Raw genomic sequence first — 23,077 nt, 5'->3', positions numbered from 1 at the left:
TAAACCATAAAGTTCATTTATAGTTACTACCTACATAAACACTATACATAATTATACATGCTTTTTCTGCTTTTATTCTAATGTGTGTTAATATTTTATAGACTCCATAGATCTGTTCTTAAATTTATTTGAGAGCAGTGAAACGCCGTTAGTTGAAATAAAGTTTTAGCACAAGAACATCTGTGGTATATATCAGGATCTCCAGGATATAACACCTTTTAACGTTACATCTTAAAATGTATTATATATATATATATGAACATGCAATTAAATGACATTACATCAGTAATATTTTTCTGAATAGCCGACTTGACACATTTCATTTTCTAAATTAAAAAACTATAAGTAAAACAGCAGAAGAATTTTCTTTTTATATTAGAAAATAAAGTACAATTTAAAAAAAAATTTTGCATATTTAGTGTAATAATGATGTCATAATACAACAAAAGCAATTGAAATGTCTTTTATTTGTGCCTATGATTATAAGCTTTCATTTATATGAATTATAAGTCTAGGACATGTTTAAGTAATTTTATCATTGTTTAAGTCAATAAATCTAAAAATATGTAAATCAGTTTTTTGGGCAGCAACTTATTTTTTTTGTAAAAGTAAAATTTTTTTTAGATTCTTTTTAACTAAGGAAAAACACATCCAAATCATCTGTACTTATTTGTATTATATAATATGACCAAAAAGTGTGCTGTAATCACTGCCCCTACATTTTACAGACAAAATTTGCACATTTAGGGTGATTATGATGTCATAATGCATTAATACGTCTTTAAATATATTTTAATAAGTATAAGCTTTCATTTAAGACATAAATTCTAGGATATGTATAAGGGATTTTATTACTGTTTAAGTCAAAAAATTGAAAAGTATGTGATTTTTGGGGGCAAACTTTTTTTTTCAGATTCTTCTTAATGAAGCAAAAACACATCCAAATCATATGGACTTGAATGAATACTACGATATGACCAAAAAAATGGGCTGTACTCCCTACCCCTATAATTACTTTAAATTAAGCTATTTTTCTCATAAGCTAGTAAATTGTTTGGCCAACTGATTTTAAGTTTAATTGAAGGTTTTTGAAGTTTCCTCTAGTTCATTTCCTTGTAAAAACCACCAAATCTATAACCAGAAAAGTAAAAAAAGCTATTAGAACAAAGTATATCATCAAAGACAAAGATTGGAAAACATAAAAGAAGAAAGAAAATGTGAACGCTTGCAACTACGATTTACCGATTAATGTTTAGACAAACTTTTCGAGCTGTTTATTATTTGCTTGTACACAAAGTAAAAGCTAATATTAAGCGTTCAAAAAAAAAAAAAACACTAGAGGTTTTTTTATAGATATATCTTTTTTATAGCTTAACTAAATAAATTTAAGCTTAAAAATGGTAAGCATCGTTCTTTAACACATTAATGCAAACATTTCGCAAAGAAAACTTCGTCTACCATAATAGCCAAATGACTCCTTCCTCCCTTAACTTTATTTTTACAATTATTTATGTTCACATTTTTTCTTGCTGCCGTTTCTACAAGAGCACCTACAACAATGCAACAAACGACTCAATAGTTAACAAAGAGTAAAAAGTGTTTATGTAACTAAAAATAAGATGTTTAGTATATAAGTAAAACTGTAAAGACACAATCCAATATTTATTACTTGTTAGTATCTAGAAATATGTTGTATATAAGCTTGTAAGTAGGTAAAACTTTAAACATTTTGTATTAGTTTAGATTATTTGATAGTGTTTACAATTTATTGAACGACAAAAAACGTTAAAAATATTTGGTCCTTGGACCTAGTTCACAAAGAGTCGCACACCACTTAGATAGCTTTTAACGTCTTGTCCAGGACAATGCTAACTAAAATTAATCTATACATACGATAAATTATAAACCAGCATTGTAGATCAACAGTTTATAACTTTTTCACACAACGGAAAACCATATGGATACTTTTCAATGACTTATATGTAAGGAAAAAAAATCTAATAAATAAAATCTCGTATTAAAATAAATAAAGTTTTATTACAACATACATAAATTAAGTTTACAATTACCAATGTACAACTAAAATAAATAAAATAAAAAAACTTTTTAAAAAATATCATAGATAGTTAAACATATTTCATAAAAAATTTAAGAAAAATAATGAATAAATACTATAAAGTTCTTACAATTTTGTATTGTGTCTTTATTTCTTAAAATAGGTATGAAATTTAAAATATAAGAAAATACCTACTTTTTTTATCACACTGTCATTGAAGATATAACTACAATACTAATTTTTATTCACATGAAGAACTCAAACCATTTCACTTTTGTCAATCTAATGCCTAGTCAATAAGTATAAGACTATCGTTAAATACATTAAAGTAAAGACAATAAGTTAACACGTTAAAGTTTATGTAATAAAAGTAAAACAAGCAAAAAAAATTAGGTAGATTTGGTAACAAAATCAATGTTCACTAACAAAAGGTATAAAAACATTAGTTAATTACAAAACTGCAAACCAATTGTGAAATGAAATAATTAAAAATATTTTGTTTGATATAACTAACTTTTATTATTTGTATTGTTAGTTTTTTCTTAATCTTTTAGACGCGTATTTTGATATACACAAATTACAATCAGAACAAATGTTTTATTTTTAATGATCATTAGAAAAAACTTTGAATTTGATTCAAAATAGAAGTTTACAATAACTACAAGTATTTAAAATTTGTAGAACTAAAGTTTAATTTTAGGTGAAAACGTTTTTTAAATAAGGTTATAGTAATTTATTACACAAAGTTTAATTTAAAAATATTTAGCCATAAAAGGATTATTTTACTTAAGCTGATAAAGTTAAAATGAAAAAATATATATTTATTTAAAACATAAAGTTTTTAGAAAACTTAATAAAAACTCATTAGTTTGTTAAATATTAAAGTATTTAAATTTATCATCCATTAACTAAATTGATTTTTTATTTTATTTTAAAACTATGTTTTGTTGGTGTTCTAGTATAAGAAAAATATTCTTTACTTAAGGTGTTAAAATTAATAAGAATTTATTTTAATTATTTTTAATTTATACGGTCAAATACTTGGAACTTTTTTAATTCCTTTTGTTTTATTGTTAATACTTTTAGAAATAGTATATAATTAAATTTATAAAAAAACTTTGAACTAAATGGTGCCAACAACTTAAATAAATCTTACACGTAGTATTTATTTACGCACTTTAAAAAATAAAATTATTGAAGTGTGTACAATAGATGCTTATAAAAATTTTCAGTTTTACTAAACTTTTTTTGAGGAAGCTATCATTATTTTATTATTGTTTTGAATAATTTGAGATAATTATTAGCGCATATCAGTTTTCTTATACTTATTTTCAATGAAAGTTTTATGGATTTACACAAGTAGCAACACATTAAGAGTCATAGGGGTGTGGAGCAAAATAAATTGCCTTGTATACAGTTATCACTAAACATTCCATTTTTGAAGTATTAAATTCAATGACATTAGAGGTAGTTTAAATTGCTGTGTTCCCGCTAGGACGTTATCAGGCGTCATTTCAGATGTTTTAATTTTTGCAGATTCGTAACTTTTTTGAGCTAGCTACGTCTCTGTAATGTATTGATATAATAAAACGGTATATTCTACAAACAAACAATTCAACAATATAAAATAGATTAACAATTGCAAAACACAATTTCAATTTCTCAGACACTCGAAATACATAGTTGCTTATCCAACTGGAAAATAAAACTCTTTTTTTATAAACTTTCTAGATCTGCTGACTGGTTTAATTAAAGATACATCAACAATTATCTATGGGTGATTACGTTTTCTGCTTAATTTATTACTAACGACAAATATAGTTTCATCGTGGCTTATTTTATCAATATGCCCTATACTACTAAAATTTTGAATTTAAAGTAAACAGTTTTGTTTCTTAGCTTTGACCCCGTGACCGGTCTTACAATTTATTTTTGTCTATCTTATGCAAAATAACTACATCATTATTAACTTTCGATGAACCCAACTTCTACTTTTTCCTTACTTGCTACTTTTTGATGCAAAAGGTATCGTTAAACTACAAACATTTCTCGCAAGACTCTTGATACGGTGCTACCTAGAACACTCTTCAAAATTCAACACCTTCCTACCTCGGATGTCCTGTTGCCGCTCGTCCAGACCTACATTATGTTCGTTATTAAACTCGACAAATTCCTTCCTAGGATGCTGCTGTTTTTTTTCTTTCCTTGACCTACGCTACGGAACTTTTCGAGATCAACACCTACCATCCTCGGTGGCTGCTGCTTTTGCTCGTTCCTAACCTACACTAGTGTCTTTTTTGAGCTCAACACATCTTACATTGAAGGCGCAGTCGTTCTTTTTTATTTAATTAACCCCGTAATTATTTTCATGCGATACTTAGTTCCGGTTTTAGACATGCTTTCTAGCATCTATCATTACTAGAACACTTCTGCTCGTCTAAAGTGACTTTACTACGCGGTACCTCGCTCGCTACTCCGTTACTGACGAAGCAGATAAATTTTTTCTGAACAAATTATGACGTTGTAGCTCAGTATGACGTCAGTAGACCGGTGTTTGGCGGCAAAAATGGCTATTCTAATCTGTTTTTGGGTCACCATATCTACTTAACGTAGAAATTTTAATGAAGCTATTTGTGTTCAATACCGGCTGTAACTAACTGGCTGTCCGGGTCATCTTACCGCTAGAGCTTAAACTATGTTAAATAATTTAATATAACTTACTTATTATTTACTGAAGGTTTACTACATAAATTACTTATAATACTGTAAAATTAATTCGAGTATTTGGTGATTAAATGTGTTTTCAACAAAACTGCGAAAAGAACTCATAATAAAATACTTTACAACATAAAATATCAATTAATCTAGTTATTAATTCTCTTAAATCATGAAACTTTTACATGAATCAAGAAGCTGAACACTAAAAGTGTTCGTTTAAACTAAACTCATCGAACAAACTAAAAGAAAACTGAGCGAACTGATTTTTACGAGATCGAAACCATTCACAAACTAAATGCGGCTAAAACCGCCTACAAAGCCAATGGCTATTAGCTAACCGTAAAACAGCAATAACTAAAAAGCTAAACTAAAACAAAACATTCGCTTTTAAGCTAAATTATTAACGTTTGACTAAGTAATGTTTTCTCAAGAAGGAGAAAATGGAAATAGCATTACAATACATTAGAATTTAGAGCACCAAAAATCTACTCACCAGTGTTTTTAGCTGAGGAATTAAATAACATCAAAGTAGTTCTCAAACTTAATGGTTACCCTGAAATTTATAGTGATCATAATAATAAAGTAACAGTCAATTAAATCAACAAAGTCAGACCTTATGGTCCTGAAAAATGCCCAATGTAATTGAAACTACCGTATATTGTTGCTGATTCTAAATTAATCGAGAGAAAGAGAGTAGATATAACAAGCAGAACAATCTTTTCTGTCAATCCTAGAGTTCTCTTCACGTTCAAACCAATACTTCAGCGATCGGGAAAGGACTTAATGTCACCAGAAAAAAAAAATTATTATCTACAAGTATAAATGCTACTGCGAAGGTAGAAAGGGCAAACTTCCCGATATCTAAAAACAAGAATAAAAGAACATGAGCCGAAATGTATTACTTCATACATCAGTGACAGAAAAGACAAAATGAGCGTAGCATTCAAAATGCAATGAAAAAATCGGCCATAGCTAAACACCTATTTAACAATCCCAGTTGTGGTAATAATTTTGAAATTTAAAATTTTAGTGTTATGAGACAACGCTCAAATTTTTTAGTATAAGTCACACTCGAAACTATTTTAATACATTTAAACAAACCTAGATTATGTAAAAAGAAAGAATTTGATTACACTATAACTATTTTGTGTTAATTTGAAATTTACTCCTATTGATTACATTTGTGTTTAATTAATTGAATAAGTTGTATAATTTTTGTAACATTCAAGTTTTGTGTTTTATTGTTTCGTTTCAATTTTATTTTCCCTGACGAAAATTGATGAAATAGATGGAAAAAAAAGAAGAAATCAGAGTTATATATTTATTTAGTAAATATAAATAAAAATTCTCAACTTGAGGATCTTAAAAAACAAAGTGTGTTTTATATAAATCAGTCAAAAATGATCAACTCCAATAAGATCCAGTTTGATATGATCGATTATGAAATTATCGAGTTTAATATGATAAACTTTGACATGATTGAGTTTAAAATGATCGGGTTCAAAATTATGGTGAGGTAGAAATGATAGTAAACCAAAAACAACACGTATAATTAAAAGCGACCAATTAGTTTTAAAAATAATTTTTAGAGCTTTCTGTGAGTATTTTTGGTAGAAGTGTTTTTAGTAGTTTTGAAAAATTATGTTGGTTAGCAAAAAAAAAAAGAGCATCCAAAAAAAAATTCATAAAGCTTTTTTAAGCTTATATACAAAACATAACAATCAAAAATAGTTTATTAGTATATTAGTTTATTAACCTGAAGTTTTATTTTTTTAATGATACCTAAAAATGAAATATAAATTCTATTCACTTATTAAACGTAGTAGTTTAAAGTTTTACGTTATGTTATTACATTTAATATTTTTCTGTTATTTACGTACGAACAATACAATTACCTGCATGTACGCATAAGTAATAGTAAGTTCAATAAAAACTTTTAAAGATGCATATTTTGACTGTATACTTTCACTTTTATTTACTTACATACTTTGGTTAACTAGATCATTTTCTTCTTTTAAGTAGCTTCACATAAATGTTTTTTAAATTACTAGATGAACATATAGCAGCTACTGAATACTTAATTATATTTACTAAAATTTGTCTTATATAACTTCAAAAAAATTAGCTGTTATCTCAAAAACTAAATTTAATGCTCTATTGGTTTGCATCTACTAATTTAAAATACTGTTGTTGGTTCCATTTGACAGACTTTGTAAATAGCGCTACAAACAGGTTGCAAATGTTAATTACCTAAATACGACTACAACACCAATAAAAATTAAAAGTTCTCAATTTATGAGAAAGCAATATATATTTTTTAAGTGCAAGGTATATTTTACAAATTATCGTGTAGTAATGTTTTTTTGTTTAATTGTTTTAGCTTTTTTAATTTCTAGTTTATAATTTTCATTACTAGTTTTTAATAAAGTAAATATAACAAATTTATAAATTATAAAACAAATAAAACCTTAGTCAAATTGATATAACTACTAAAAAAAAAGAAAAAAAAAAGAAGTTACTTTAATTTTGTTAATACTATGAGTACAGAGAAATCTTAAGCTTACTTTAACTTTTAATTAAAGTTTTGACTAATAGTTTTGAAAGTATTTAAAAACCTCATAATGGTTCTTATAAACTTTGTAACTGAGTTATTTAAATAATAATAGCTTAACGTCTTACAAACTTTGTAAACTTAAAGTTATTGTTTATGTTAGGGAGTTTTATTTAAACTTTGCTTTTAAAATAAACAAATGATCGTTCAAAAAGCAAAAAAAAAATCAAGTAACAAAAACTTTGATGATGTCAAAACTTCAAATCAGTAAGTTTTTTACTTTTATTTCATAAACTTTGTTCTAATGGTTTGGATTTGTTAAATTAGTAAATGAATTACAACAAAAATTACCTTGCAAAAATTTATTATTTCTTATTGATTTTATTAAACAATTGCAAGTATTTTATTCAATTAAAAGTATTCAACTGAGTAGTTAGTTCGTCGATCGCTAAAAATTTCAAAACTATGTCATTGTTCTAACGATAGTTTTTCTTAGAACCATTAATTTTCAACGGTTTGTAGTTTTTAACTATGTAAATGTTTGCACGTAGAAAATGTAATCTATTAGCAGTTTCAAAAGTCTTTAAATTTAAATGCAGTATTCATTTACGATCAACTGTATCTAAAAAAGTCTAATTTTTAATTTTTAAATTAAAGAACTATTATGTTTTGAATTTTTTATCAAAATATTTATTTATTGCATTTGCTGATTTTACACTCAACTTTAAACTGCTCCTTAATGAGTCTTTTATAACAAAAAAAGTTATACAGCTATAATAAAAAAAGTATCAAATTACTTTATAAATAATTTATTTTTATTATAATGAGCCTAAAGCTTAACACTACCGTCGAATGGGAAACGAGACAAAACATATACACATTACTTGATTTCTATTTTTTGAGTAAACATCCGTATTCAAACAGTGTACTAACTCTTTTTTTTTAATTTCAACTATTTTAGATAGATTAAGGGGGTAGGAGTCAAATATGCACGAAGGGACACTTTTGCACGAAGACGCGTTTGCACGGGTTAAATTTTTCTCTTAACTTATATATTTTTTTTATCAATTTCAATTTATTTACTTATTTAATTTTTTTATTAATATTAATTTTTTTTTACTATCACTGTTACCCCTAACCTTACCCCTGGTCGGTCACTTTTTTTTTGTTTTTTAAAATTAACTTGTTAATATTATTTTATTTATTAATGCTTTTTTTTTTTTTTTTGTTATTATTATTAATTTTTTTTCACTATCACTTTTACCCCTAACCCTCGGTAAATAACTTTTTTTTTTTTAAATAATTTTATTTTATTTAATTTTCTTGTTTTTTTTTATAAATTTTATTAGCTGTTTTTCTTGTCATTATTTTTATTATCACTGTTACCCCTCAACCTTACCCTCAGTCAGTAACTTATTATTATTTTTTTGTTTCTTTTTATATAATGTTTATTTTATTTATTTATTTTACTCTCGTGCAAAAATGACCCTTTTTGCAAAAGTTACCCTCCGTGCATATTTGATCCGTTCCCAGATTAAGGTTACATTGGTTACTTACAAAAAACAAATTTACTGGTAGAGACATCTAGTTGTTTTTTCAACAACCAAACTTATAGTAAAGAACAAATAATTTACTAATCTAAAAAAACTAAATTTATAATTAATTGTTTTGTTCAAAGTTTGAAAATTTATAAATAAGAAACAGTTAGAATAACTTTCTTTAAATATTTTTTATTAATCAAATAATCTATTACCAGACGACCTGAAAATTTTAATCATCGGTTATTTTTAAAGTAGTTCCGAAAGAAGATATATTTTTACAAACTTTATTGCAAGCTATAAAATTCAGTTCTTCAGAAAAATAATCATAGTGGACTATTTATATGCTATTTTTGTTGTGTTTTTATGATGCATTAACATCTAACTAAGTAGACTTACAAAAATGTATAATAGCAGAAATGACACGTCTGTAATGGAAAGCAGTTTTACATCTAAAAAAAAGGAAGAAGTAGCTAAAGTTGTAAACTACCAAGAAATTGTTAGTTTCCAAACAAAGTATTTAATTAATCTAATTCAACATTAAAGTTTATATTAACAACATTTTTATTTATTTTAGTATGTTTTTCATTTTCGATTTCAAAAATTTGAAGTATGTTTTGTTTAGTGAAACAATAAAATTATTTCGTTATTGTATATATAAAGAAAAGAAATAAATAATAACATTATGTTACAATAAAGTGCTTTCTAGAAAAGCTAGCGCGTTTTATGTATTGATTTTATTGTTTAGCAACTACTTATACATCTTTTTATTAAGTTAATCTGTTAAAATAATTTCACTGCTTAACAAATACCAACACTAAAACTCTTTTTAGTAAAATTAACACAAACTTTTCAGTTCAGATACGCGACAGCTTTCGACTACCTGCTCATGCTGATTGGTTCCTTGTCGGCGGCACTTCATGGTTCGGCGCTTCCCGTAGTTTTTATAATAATTGGCGAAACAACCAACTCGTTCAGTTATTTTGACTTGTACCGCAAGTGCGAGTTCAATTTCACAATCTGCTCCAATCAAATACCCGGTCTGACTGAGGAGTGAGATTTGTTTGATTGTTTGATAGAAAAAAAAAAGCATTGCCAGGCAATTTGCTATTAGTTTTTATAGAATTATGTTTGTGGTAATTAATTGAGAAACGTTTTTATATTTTTCACGTACTTGAATTTAAAGATGCAACAATAATATTTACAAATGCTCAGACTAGTTTTATGCAAAGAATTACCTAAACAATTTGCTTCAATATATAATTTTTTGTAGAAAATATGTTGTCAATGAAAATCTGTCTTTTAAATGATTGCTAGCTTTATTAACTCTAAAAAAAGAAAACTCGCTGACTAATAATGACTTGAAATATCCAGCTTCTTCAACAAAACACTGGTAACTGACATTGAGGGAAAAATTGCCGAACTTTCTCTTTACTTTGTTTACGTCGCTCTTGGAATTCTGGTGTTCGCAACAATCCAAGTTGAAATTATTTAGTTTTTTATTTAAACTTTAAACAAATATTTAATATCTGTGAACAGATTAGTTGTTGGATGTTGCAGGCGTCGAGGCAAACAGACAAAATAAGGAAGAAGTTCTTCAAGTGCATCCTCCGACAGGACATCTCCTTCTTTGATCTTCACTCAGCCGGCCAACTCAATTCCAGACTTGCAGAGTTTGTATATTTTTTTGGACAAGCTTTTTTAGAATTTTTAACTAAATATTTACAAGACGTTTTTCTTATTAACAGCTTATTTTGAAAGTTAATAGGAAAAATATGAAAAATATTTATTTCCATTAAAAAAAATCATTATAATAATTCACAACAGCGACATAAACAAGATTTCGGCGGGGATAAGCGACAAGGTGTCGATAACGCTTCAGTTTTTGTGCAGAAGCGTGGCGGGAATCGTTGTGGGTTTCATATATGGATGGCGGCTTGCCCTCGTCGTGCTGGCAGTTTCTCCTCTACTCATGCTGTCCACTCTGTCCTGGTTGAAGGTGAGTGTGTTGACTCTGCTTGATGTTTTATTAAAACTGGATTTCACTGTTAGAATAATTCGTGTGGTTTATGATTACTAAATAAAAACATACAACATTAATTAATCAAAATTTTACTTGTAAAACTAAGTTTTACCCTTTAAGGGATCTTCAGTTACATTTAAAATCTAAAAAATAAAAGTTAAACAAAATATAGAAGATACTAAAAAGTTAAACAAGACAAGTAAATTAGAAATTGTAACTTATGATATTTAGAAAGTTTTGAGTCTTAAACATGAACATTGTATGTACTAGAATTACTAGATAAATTGAAAACTTCAATTTATTGGAAGGTATTGAACATAAAACTACTAGATTTAAAAATACAATCAGCTTAGAGTGAATAAATAAACTAAATGACTTACATATTACCATGAACAAAGGGATTTGAAATAAATTTAATTCAAATCCCTTTGTTCATGGTAATATGTAAGTTTACTTTCTAAATATCATAAGTTACAATTTCTAATTTACTTGTTTTGTTTTACTTTTTAGTATCTTCCATGCTTTGTTTAACTTTTGTTTTTCAGATTTAAGTTGTAACTGAAGATCCCTTAAAGGGTGAAACTTAGTTTTACAAACAAAATTTTGATTAATTAATGTTATATATTTGTCTCCTTATTTTCAAATAAGTTGAGAACTATTTTTTTCAATTTAGAACCTCAAATATAAAACTAAATAAAAACTTTTTTTTATACTCAAATAATTTTTAAATCACCGAAAACTATAATATTTTCTCTCAAAAAGTTGATTTAATGTTATTTTAGGTATCTTGAATTGACAATGCTTTCATTTAGTTTTATTGTTTTTACAAACTTAATATTGCTACCTGTTAACAGCTAGTAACTTCTTTTACGAAACGTGAACTAGACGCATACGCAAAAGCGGGTGGTGTTGCCGAAGAAGTTCTTTCAAATATAAAAACCGTTGTTGCTTTTGGTGGGCAAGAAAAAGAATCTAAAAGGTTGTTATCATAAGTTATTGACTTTAAATGTATGTATACAAAGTACTTTGGTATTGTTTATAACTACAGGTTTCTGTAACATTTTGTTTATTTTTAATCTTCTAAAACATCAACTTTGTTTTAACAAAAACGTTTAATATTGCAGACTTTTTTATACAGATTAAAAATAGTAACAACAGCAATAAAAGAAGTAAAAAAACCTTTAATTTAACTGCTTAGGTTTTTTAGTTTTTTGTTTAAAATTGTCCAAAATGTTTGCGTAAACTGTTTTTAAACACTGCAAAAGCAAAATGATCTAGTTATACGTGTGATAGATTGTGGCTTCAAGTTTAATTTTTAAGATAAAAAAATATCACAGATACGACTTGAATCTGCAGCAAGCGAAGAAGGTGGGAAAATTAAAGGGATTGGTGCAGGGAGTGGGAATCGGCACTCTTTTCCTGCTGATGTACTCCACATACGGGCTCGCTTTCTGGTACGGAAGCAGCTTGGTGTTTGATGGAGCGTTTGACCTCGGCGATATGCTCACTACTTTCTTTTCGATTCTCATCGGATCGTTCTCGCTCGGTGGGGTTAGTTGATCCGTGACTTATCAACCATACAATGTGTCTTGTGCAACTAAGTTAACTCAGTTAGATGATTTATTACTTATTAACTTGTTTTAAAGTTTAAATAAAATTATAACTCGATGACATCTTGTATCTAAAAATTAAGTATTTTCAAGTCAAAAAATCTTTTAGCAATGTGTGTTGTAGATCAAAATCTAAATAATTAATTTTATTATTGTTTTATATACCAAAAAGCTCATTTTTTAAGAAAAACCGTGCAATATACTATTAAATCTTTTTTTCAGGCAGCAAGTAACTTCGAATATTTTGCAACGGCAAAAGCTGCAGCTCACAAAATATTCGAAATAATTGACAGGATACCCAATATAGACACTGAAGGCGATCAGGGGTTCAAACCTGATAAGATACAAGGTAAAATTGAGTTCAAAAATGTCAGCTTCACCTATCCTTCAAGACCTGATGTTAAGGTAAAACTTGATTATGTTGTACCAATTAGTCTTATATAAGAATACGGAGTTTTTTTCTTTTATATATTTAAAATCTACGAGAAACTTAAGCAAAGCATATAACTTTTATTAATTGACAGAATGTTGTTTATGGGAAGTTTGTTTCAAAGTACTTTTATATTTACATTAGAGGCAATCCGTATAAAATTATGTACTAACAAGTTTGTCATTAATTTAAATTATACTCCTTTATAGTGTTTCATAATAAAGAATTAAAGTAATAGTAGTTTTACAAGCTTTGTTTAGAAATAGTTTTCGTTTTCAATAGACACGTAGTTTTTTTTATAGATAATCTGAGTAACCTAATTTAGCCAAAGTATTTTTACATTACTCTAACAAAGAAGTTAAAAACATTATTTTTACATTACTCTAACAAAGAAGTTAAAAACATTAGTGAAATGAATTCAACAGATACTGAAAGATGTGTGTATAGAAGTGGAAAATGGGAAAACGACTGCACTTTGCGGGCAAAGTGGGTCAGGAAAAAGCACAGTTATTCAGCTTATACAAAGATTTTACGACTGTGATGTTAGTAAACAACATAAAAATAATACAAAAAGTAAAACAAAAAAGTTTGATAGTCCTATCTACTTGAATTAAAAAATTGAGTTTCATTAAGATTTAAAAAACAAAACAAAAAATAAACTAAATTTAAACCTATTCAATATTATAGTCAAAAACTGTGTTAATAAAGTTAAAAATATGATATAGTTTTACTTTGTTTTACTCCTAGAAGCTTATCAATGGAACTGAATAGTTTTAAAACAGTATATAATTAGAAAATAATAACTAGAAATTAAATTTATAAATAATTAAATAATTTGTACTGTTAGGCTAAGGCTAAAATTTTCCGAGTATTTTAACAAATCAATCATGAGAACAATAAAGCCAAAAACTATTTACTCTTCAGGAAGGAACGATACTGCTGGACGGACGAGACATCAGGACTGTGAACGTCAACTGGCTACGAAGGAACATCGGGATCGTTTCACAGGAACCGGTGCTGTTCGATACCACCGTCGCGCACAACATCAAGATGGGAAGTGATGACGTCACCGATAAGCAGATGATCCGAGCTGCCAGGGACGCCAACATATTGAACTTTATCAATGAGCTACCAAACGTTTGTTGATTTAGTTATTAGATTGCAACGAACGTGAACTTTATGGAGCTTTAGTCTTTTTTCGAACTAAAAGAAATTTAAAACTAGGCTTTTTACACTAAAATGCCATTAACTTTTTTTTTTATTAAACGAAAGTAAAACATTGAAAGTAGTTTTTGAAGCTCGGTTTAATCACAGCTGATAATTGCTTATTTAGGGTCTAAAAACAAACACTGTTTTATTTTAAATATAACTTGCTGTACTTTATATCTTCAGCATCGAGCAAATCATATGCACATACCAGTTTAAAGCAACAGCAAAAGTATGTGTTACAAAATCAGAAAATAAAAATAAAAATTCAAAACCTACTGCAGAAATTTGATACGATGGTGGGGGAAGGAGGTGCGCAGATGTCGGGGGGACAGAAGCAAAGGATTGCAATAGCGAGGGCGATAGTGAGAAACCCGAGGATAATGTTGCTTGATGAGGCGACCTCCGCACTCGATACCGAGAGCGAAGCTAAAGTGCAGCTGGCACTCGAGAAAGCTTCTCAAGGTTTAATAAAGTGTTTTGTTAGGAGGATTAAACTAGCTATAGAGAATAAAAACTAAAAATTTAGTTTTATAGAAGAGTTAATACATAAGAAGAAGCAATAATAGTACTTTGAAGTTTTAATTAAAGTTTTAAAATTATTACTTTGAATCATTTTTTATTAAATAAAGTATCAGTTTTTTTGCCGAAATTAAGTTTCTAAAAAATTTTTCAAGGCTACTAACAAAAGGAGTTTCAAGTATAATACAAAAATAATACTTTTTCGACAACTGCATTTGTGTATAGGAAGAACAACAATAGTTATAGCGCATCGGCTGTCCACAATCAGGAATTCGGATAAAATTATCGGATTTCACGAAGGCAGAGCTGTTGAGAGCGGTTCACATGATCAGTTGTTGAAAATTGAAAAGGGAATTTACCAGAACCTCGTACACATGCAGTCTTATGAAGTTGAAAAAAATGTAAAAGGTAATGTAGGAAGGACACATTTTATCGATGGCTTAATAACTTTTTTTAATTAATTTTGTTTCAGACGGGAAAAAACTAAGAAAAACAGAATTAGTAGAAGGTAAACACTTAATTGATAAAGTTTTTAACTGAATAGATTTTAAATTTTATACGTAAGTTCTTTACTATTCTAAAAAATGTTTATCAAAGTATAACTTACTTTCTTAATAACAGTTAATTTAATATAACTTTAAGTGATTTAAGATGTATGTATTACAGAAGTACGTCTGAATAGTTTTACAAGTTTAAAATCATGTCTAGTTTTAAATCATGAATAGATTCAATTAAATCTGAGCAAATAACAACAATGAAGTCACAAAAGCAAACTGATGACGAAGAGGAGGAACTTCCTGACGTTCCGTTTTCAAGAATTGCTGCAATGAACAAACCAGAACTATTATATATTTTAAGTAAGTAGTTATAATTATAGCTGTTTGTTTTTTCTAAGGAGTAAAAATATGATCATAACTAATTTTATTATACAAAGTAGGTAGTTTAAAGTTATGCTATCTGATAGCAAGCTTAGCAACTAACTGTACTTTACTAAATGTATTTATAAACTGTGTAAGGAAATAATCTTAAAATTTAATGTAATGAAAATTCTTAAAAGAAACTTCTTAACACTTCACAACAGCTGGGTGCGTGGGAGCCGCAGTAGCCGGTGGAGTACAGCCTTCTTTTGCAATAATATTTTCAGATTTTTTGGAAATATTTTCTCAAATATCGCCTCAGGAAGAAAAACAGAAGTCAATAAACTTACTTGCCGGCTTGTTTGTAGTCATCGGTGTAATTTCTTTCGTAGCTTACATTGTGACGGTTGGTATAAGAACTTTTTAAAGCTAATTTTTACTAAAGTTACTTGTATTAAATGCTTGACTGAGTACAGAACTCGATGTTTGCGAGGTCCGGCGAAGAAATGACAGCCAGATTGAGATCAATTGGCTTCCGAGCCATGATGAGGCAGGAAATTAGTTTCCATGACAACCAGATGAACAGCACTGGCGCCCTAACAACAAGGCTGGCAACCGACGCTTCAAAAGTACAAGGTATCACCGGGGTCAGGCTGGGTGTGATATTTCAAAGTGTTTTTGGTTTAGGTAGGTCTATTTTATGCTGTAGTTTTAATTTGCAAGATTAAATTCACTTTATAGTTTTTTCTTAATAATATTCTCTTAGGTCTGCTTAGCAATTTGATAACTTAAGTTAATGTATAATATATAAAAATATTTTTATAAGTTCTTATTTTCTTTTTAACAAACTTGATTAGATTCAATAAAAATAGTCAAAATTAAAACATGTTTGCTGTAAAATATACTGTAATGTAAAACTTTTTTTAAAACTTGTCCAAAAAAAATTTCAAAGGTGTCGCACTTGGAATAGCTTTTGCTTATGGGTGGCAATTATGTCTCGTCATACTAGCTTTTGTTCCATTAATGATTATTTCTGGTATGATAGCCGTAAAAGTAGTAACTGGAAAGGTAAAATAGATTACTGTTTTTATAGATTGATTCATTATCATAGTTAGATTTATGTATTAATAGTATTTTTTAGACAATTATATGGAGTTATATGTTTATACTTTTCTTATATGTATGATATAATTACAATTTTATCTATTTATAACTTTTACAATAATGTAAAAAGTTTTCTTTTTAAGCATTTTTTTAAAGAAACAAGCAACATGATTGTTTTTTATGACAGTTTAATAATAGTTAGTGACAATTGATTAAAGTGTGAGCTAATAAATTAGGCTATTTTATAAAACAAATCTAGTCTGGAAGTGAAACAAAAGCGTTTGAAACGTCAGGACAAATTTCTCAAGAGGCAACTACGAATATAAGAACTGTTGTTTCGTTAACCAGAGAAAAATACTTTTGCGAAAAATACGAAAAATCCCTTGAAGTACCTAACAAGTAAACATGTTTTGAACATTAGAAAAATAAAATCCAAAACAGCTTTACACTTAGTGTTTTTGTCAGGGTTAAAAAAAAGTACTTTAATATGCAAACTTTATTTTCTTATTATTTTGTTGTTCAGTAAGTTTTATACTCTAAAAAGGAAAGCAAAGACAAAAGCTATCACTTACGGAATAGCTTATGCGTTTTCACAGTGTGTCATATTTTTCGCTTATGCAGCAACGTTCAGATACGGCGGTTATTTGGTTTCCGTGGAGGTCCTAGAATTTTCAACTGTTTTCAGGTGAACATTTAGTTGTTTTGAAGAAACTTTTAAAAATAATTTCTAAAACACTAATCTCGTAAATGTATACGTGTCGTTTTCATAAGGTTCAGTTCTCGGTATAAACAAGGTTATAGAAAAGATAAAAAAAGGAGTGCCAAAATATTCCGACCAAAATTCATTCTTGACTTAGACAGGAACTTATTTCCTTTTTACACATTCTTCATGTTATGTACATTCTTGCGTATACACTAAAACCACAAAAAACAATACAATAAATACTCGAAAAAATGTGACTCACAGTTTGTGTACTTTAAGTTTAATATCAAATTAAACAAGATATTAATAAACTTATAAAAATTTGAATACTAACGTGTATCAAAATGAAGCTTAAAACTACAGAGTTGTAATAGTTTGTTTTAAAAGATCAGTATTTTATTTATTACAGGTAATCATACTTCTTAACAATTTTTTTCTTTATTGAATGTTGAAGAAAAGAACACTACTTATAAAAAATAATTACTAACAAACTATTTTTATTGAGTATCAGTTTAGTAACCTCTCGCTTATTGTGTCCACAGAAAAAATGCGTAAAGATACGAGAGATCGTAAAGATACGAGAGGTACCAAATATACTTAAGCAGACTGGGGACTTTGCCACTTTTAACAATTTGTTTACTTTATTTATGAATATTAAAACAAACGATAAAACTATACATAACAAAAAAAGGATTTAATCATACATAAAAAAATAATACTAGTAGAAAATTTTCTAATTTTGATAATAAGTATATTTTATCTTTATTTTTATCTATATGTGACTTCTTTGATACTTAACATATATATTCTATTCTACTTCGCAAATTCAATTAAAAATTTAGCAGTTTTTACAATTAAGAAATGGTGTGGAGTCTATATTAAAAATAGTTTCTATAGCCTTTTACAAAAATATGTATTTGGTGCTGTAATGGATTTCTTCACACAGTAATATATCTTTCAGAATTTTAATTTAACCTCTTATTGTTAAAAAAGTTTCTGATATACTGAGGTATAACTAAATGTTTATCAATTAGTCAAGGAACATAAGTTTACAAAGTTTAAATATATAGAGAGGTAAGTTAGCATTTCAAAATATATTTTAAATTAAAAATATACAATAAACCTATTTGTGTAATATTATAAAGAATTAAAATTTTTATTTTTCGATTTTTTTAGAATTCTAAAATGTATAACTAAACGAGAGTGCGTAACGTCACGAATGCGTAAAGATACGAGAGGCTAATGTAATTACTTTTAGTAGTTTAGTTTATTTTTTGTTCTAAATTATTCAAAAAGCATATATTTTTTGCTGTAGACAGCTTTAATTGTAAATTATTACGTATGTAACTTTTTATGTATGCGAATTAGAATATGAAAGTTACATAACTACAAATTAATAAAAATCATCGTTAAAACAAGTTTTTAAGACAAATCTATTACAAGTCTACTTACAAAAATGCTTTGACAATAAAACAACAGAGTACTGCTCGCAGTTATATTCGGTGCAGTAGCAGTTGGGCAAAGTAGTTCGTACCTACCTGATATTTCTGAAGCGAAAGAAGCCACAAACAGACTTTTAAAACTAATTGACAGCATTCCTTCTATTGATGCTAGCAATAAAAATGGAAATATCCTGGTAAAACATTTTGATGTGACGATAATAAGAATCGTTTTATTAAAGCTTAGTACTACACAGTTTTAAAGCCGTACGTGATAAAAAAATCTAACAATCCTTTGAAAAACTTGGTCAAAAATATTTTTAAGGTTTTCAACTTACTTGTATACGAATAGTTTCAAAACAATATTGATGCATTACTTTAGTTTTTTTGATTAGAAAACCACTGACGGAAAAGTGGACTACAAAGCAACAGAATTCAGTTATCCGACGAGACCCGATGTGAAAGTGCTGAAGGGACTGACTGCAAATGTGGTAGCGGGGAAAACAGTGGCACTCGTCGGCCAAAGCGGGTGTGGAAAGTCCACTTGCGTTCAGTTGCTCAAAAGATTTTATGACCCGTTACAAGGAAATATTGTTAGTTGGTCCTGTTTGTGGGGTTTGAAATATGTGTAAAAATCGTTAGTTTTTGTTTTTAAATGTTATAGTCGTGACAAAGAAAAAAACAGTTTTAAACTTTACTACAGCAATAAGATATATGTATTTAAATGTGTGTTTTAGTTTTTGTTTAAACAAACATGAGTTTAAAAATATAAAAAACAATTAAGTTTTATATCGTAACAAAAGCCAAGTTTTTATTTTATTATAGATATTATAGCTCACTTTGTTTAATAAATTTATTTTGTTTTCTTGCTTTTGCTACATTTTGTGCTATAGAACAACTTTGGCATAAGCTCTTACCTTTTCGTTTTTTTAAATATTTTTATTTATCATTAGACCAACAAACGCGAGATAACAAAGATAAATGTATCAAAATTTAAAGAGAAACAACTAAATAAAAGTATCGTTTTTATTTTCCAAAATACAAACAATTACGGTTTTAATATGTTAGTTTCACAGGCTTATTATTTAAATTTCTCAACAGTTTTTATCTGACGAAGAGTTGAAAGTGATGCAAGTTGAGAATCTCAGGAGTCACTTTGGAGTGGTTTCTCAGGAGCCTGTGCTGTTCAACACCACCGTATGCGAGAACATCAGGTACGGAGACAACAGCAGAACCGTTTCGTTTGAAGAAGTTGTTCAAGCTGCCAAGGACGCTAACATACACGACTTTGTAACTGCACTGCCAGAGGTAAGAGTTGCCATAACTTCAGGTAGTTTAGATTGATGTGAATGCTAGGGTTTTCTATACTTAAGTAGTCATGTGTCTAGTATTGATAAACTGAGTAAATTAAGAGTCAGATTTTAGATCCATTCGAATACTTCATTTATAATGGCTCTAATTTGAAACGAGTTTACATTTTTCCACTTTGCCAAAAGGAAATGAGCGCTGAATAAATGAAACAATCGAAACGCTATTTAATTCAACAGGGATATGAAACCAACGTCGGTTTAAAAGGAACACAGCTGTCAGGAGGACAGAAGCAGAGGATAGCGATCGCCAGAGCTTTGGTGAGAAATCCGAAAGTTCTTTTGCTGGATGAAGCCACCTCTGCGCTTGATACCGAAAGTGAAAAGGTAAGTGACCTATTGAGCAAAAATAAACTTTAGTACTCAACACAATTAAATTTATTTATAATTAAGTACTTTTCCGAGCTAAGAAAATATTATCATCATTATTATTATTGGAGTTTATTGTGCAAAGATGGACTCGGGCATTAAAACCTGAGCCGCTTAAACAATACACACGAAAAAAGAAACAAACAAATTACATTCAATGAAAATTAAAAAACTAAACATAACATAGTAAAAAATTACAAACAAATAGTCCTGTATGATCAATTATAACTTAGTATGCGCAAAAACAAAACGAAATAAATTATCATATAAAAACTTATGCGTAGACTATAAAAGATTACACATTTACAAAAATTATATATAACAACTTATAATCTGTAGGGGGAAGGCGTAGAGACGAAAATTTATTCTTAGTGATACTAATATATTAAAATGATTTTTTATACTATAATCACTGTATTTTACTTGTGTGAATATTATTTAAATCTATTTTTTAAGTTTCAATCGAAAATGTTCCACCCTCCCACACGAAACCACATCCTGCGGTAACCTATTCCACATATTTATTGTTCTGCAGAAAAAGAATTTCGCCACTGACTGTTATTAAAATTTTACTAACATTTTATTTTTTTATCATTTCCTCTCAAATTATAATTGGTCTGAGAAAAAACAAAAAACTTATTGAAAAATTGTTTAAATTTACCATTAACAATTTTAAAAGGTGTTATCAAGTCAAACTGCCATCTTCTATACTCTAGAGACTCCAATCTGAGCTTTACCAATCTATCTTTGAATGAGGTATTTGAAATGTTGCATCTATTACAAACAAAACGGGTAAAATTTCTCTGCACAGACTCAATCCTAATAATGTCTTTTTTTTTAATAGGGGGACCATATTGGGTTATTGTATTCGAGTTTAGGGTGAACGTAGATTTTAAATAATTTAGTAAGAATACTAGCAGAACTGGTCTTAAAACTTTTAAGTATTTGATATGATGAATTTTGAGCAATTTTTTATAAATAATTTACATGTTCGTTTCATTTTAGATTTTCAGATACATGTATTCCTAAGTCTTTAAAAAATTCTACTGCTGGTATTTTAGTTTTATTAATTAAAAGGTTAATAGGGAAGGGTTTATTTTTATTGATGGTTAGAACTTGGCTACTTTTGGATTTAAATCAAGTTTTCTTGTTTTAAGCCATTCGTGAATATTATCTAATGTTATTTGTAAAGAAGTTTCTGACTTGCTAAATACTTTTACGTCATCTGAAAATAGACTTATTTCGCTTTGAATGTGAGTGTTAAAAGTAATATCGTTGATGTAAATTAAAAAAAGAAGAGGACCAATGACTCCACCTTGTCAACATATACAACACAGTTTTTGACGCAGTTTTTTTCAGTATGTTTCTACAGCATTCTTTTTTTTCAAAATAAGGTATAAAATCTAATAATAAGATAAGGTATTCTAATAGTTTTTCTTAAATATGTATATTTCAAAAAAAGTCTTGATAAAGCAAAACTAACTCAGAAATTACTTTAACAAATTGCTTTATACAATAGATTACGAATAACTTAAGTTATAGGAGTTTATACCAGAACAATTTTATATTTTAAAAGGTATATTATTGGTTTTATGTAAGATAGTTTAATTCAAAAACTACGTTAGAAAGATTATAATGTGTAAAGGGTAATAAACATACCTTTGTAACTAACATATTTTACAAGCATAAAAAATAAGTTTAATCTTTTAATAAATTGGGACTGTAAACATTAGTCTGTTTTTTTCAACTTTATGTGTTTCTTCAACTCTGTGGTAAAAAATGAAAATTTAAGTTAAAATTTTGAACAATTTCAGCTTGAGTTAATAAAAAAAAAAACGAGAATTTGTTTAACTTTTGTGCGAACAATCAAAGCAATTAATTCATATTTTAACTTGTTTGATTTAAACTGATACAAAAAATCAAATTTTAAAAGAACTGTACAAAATCATGCTTCTATAATCAGTTTAAATTAGTAATTAAAATTACCAAACAGATTGTCCAAGAAGCTATTGAGAGGGCATCAAAGGGACGAACTTGCATCATAATTGCTCATAGATTGTCGACGATACGAAATTGTGACGTCATAATGGTTATTGAAAACGGAGTTGTTGCTGAAAGCGGGACTCATGAATATTTGTTGGCACTTAAAAGATCTTATTATTCACTTGTAAACTCACAACTTAGTCACTAATTTATAACAAAAAGTAAAAAATTGTTTTTTAGTAACCTTTATTAATAAGAAAGTGCATTTTTTACAGCTTTAGACTTAAAGTAGTCTAAAATGCAGATTAATCTTGTCTTAGTTTTAGTAGTATAAATCAAACCAATTATATTTTAGTTTTATTTTAATTAAATATTTAAAATTTTAGCTGTTTTTAATTTTAATTATCTAAACACAGTAAATTTTTAGAGGTTATCAAGCTAACTTATTTTTGTAATTTTTTTGTCTTACTTTCTTTATATTTCGGTGTGTGTATGTCAGAGGCGTGTCTAGGCTTTTTTAAAAGAGGTAGCAAAGCTTTTTTTCTGTTCATTAATATAGTTTTTTTTATTAACAAGCTTTTAATAAAACGCTTTAAAAAAT

The 23,077-nt window shown here is 27.9% G+C and overlaps 1 protein-coding gene across 3 annotated transcripts; it reads left to right on the top strand.

Annotated features, from left to right (window-relative positions):
* Nucleotides 1-7,487: 7,487 nt before the first annotated feature.
* LOC145829607 (ATP-dependent translocase ABCB1-like) lies at nucleotides 7,488-22,982 on the top strand. 3 transcript variants are annotated; one of them, XM_082937450.1, is made up of 25 exons: nucleotides 7,488-7,592; nucleotides 9,278-9,362; nucleotides 9,720-9,916; nucleotides 10,238-10,343; nucleotides 10,403-10,536; nucleotides 10,691-10,862; nucleotides 11,741-11,865; nucleotides 12,224-12,437; nucleotides 12,719-12,901; nucleotides 13,352-13,468; nucleotides 13,851-14,063; nucleotides 14,417-14,597; nucleotides 14,880-15,062; nucleotides 15,127-15,162; nucleotides 15,380-15,511; nucleotides 15,736-15,917; nucleotides 15,988-16,198; nucleotides 16,464-16,579; nucleotides 16,875-17,014; nucleotides 17,160-17,300; nucleotides 18,798-18,954; nucleotides 19,153-19,350; nucleotides 19,859-20,065; nucleotides 20,305-20,451; nucleotides 22,487-22,982. In XM_082937450.1, the coding sequence occupies exons 1-25, from the start codon at nucleotides 7,525-7,527 to the stop codon at nucleotides 22,682-22,684; spliced, it is 3,843 nt and encodes a 1,280-aa protein (XP_082793576.1). In that variant the 5' UTR covers nucleotides 7,488-7,524; the 3' UTR covers nucleotides 22,685-22,982. The 3 variants fall into 3 exon arrangements, 2 of the variants coding, with proteins under 2 accessions (XP_082793576.1, XP_082793577.1); XR_014369563.1 differs by lacking the exons at nucleotides 19,859-20,065; nucleotides 20,305-20,451; nucleotides 22,487-22,982 and adding an exon at nucleotides 19,015-19,082 and having other exon boundaries at nucleotides 19,153-19,213; XM_082937451.1 differs by lacking the exons at nucleotides 16,875-17,014; nucleotides 18,798-18,954.
* Nucleotides 22,983-23,077: the final 95 nt, after the last annotated feature.

This window comes from Thalia democratica, chromosome 2 (assembly GCF_965202585.1).
Source record: "Thalia democratica chromosome 2, ktThaDemo2.hap1.1, whole genome shotgun sequence".
Classification (NCBI taxonomy): Eukaryota; Metazoa; Chordata; class Thaliacea; order Salpida; family Salpidae; genus Thalia; species Thalia democratica.
Note: the sequence above shows the minus strand (reverse complement) of the source record. Positions and strands in the feature narration are given on the sequence as shown.

Coding starts and splice junctions, on each gene's coding strand:
- LOC145829607 (XM_082937450.1), top strand. CDS start 7,525: ATGATCGTTCAAAAAGCAAAAAAAAAATCAAGTAACAAAAACTTTGAT. Junction 15,918..15,987: donor TCGTAGCTTACATTGTGACG/GTTGGTATAAGA, acceptor GACTGAGTACAG/AACTCGATGTTTGCGAGGTC. Junction 18,955..19,152: donor ATAAAAATGGAAATATCCTG/GTAAAACATTTT, acceptor TTTTTTGATTAG/AAAACCACTGACGGAAAAGT.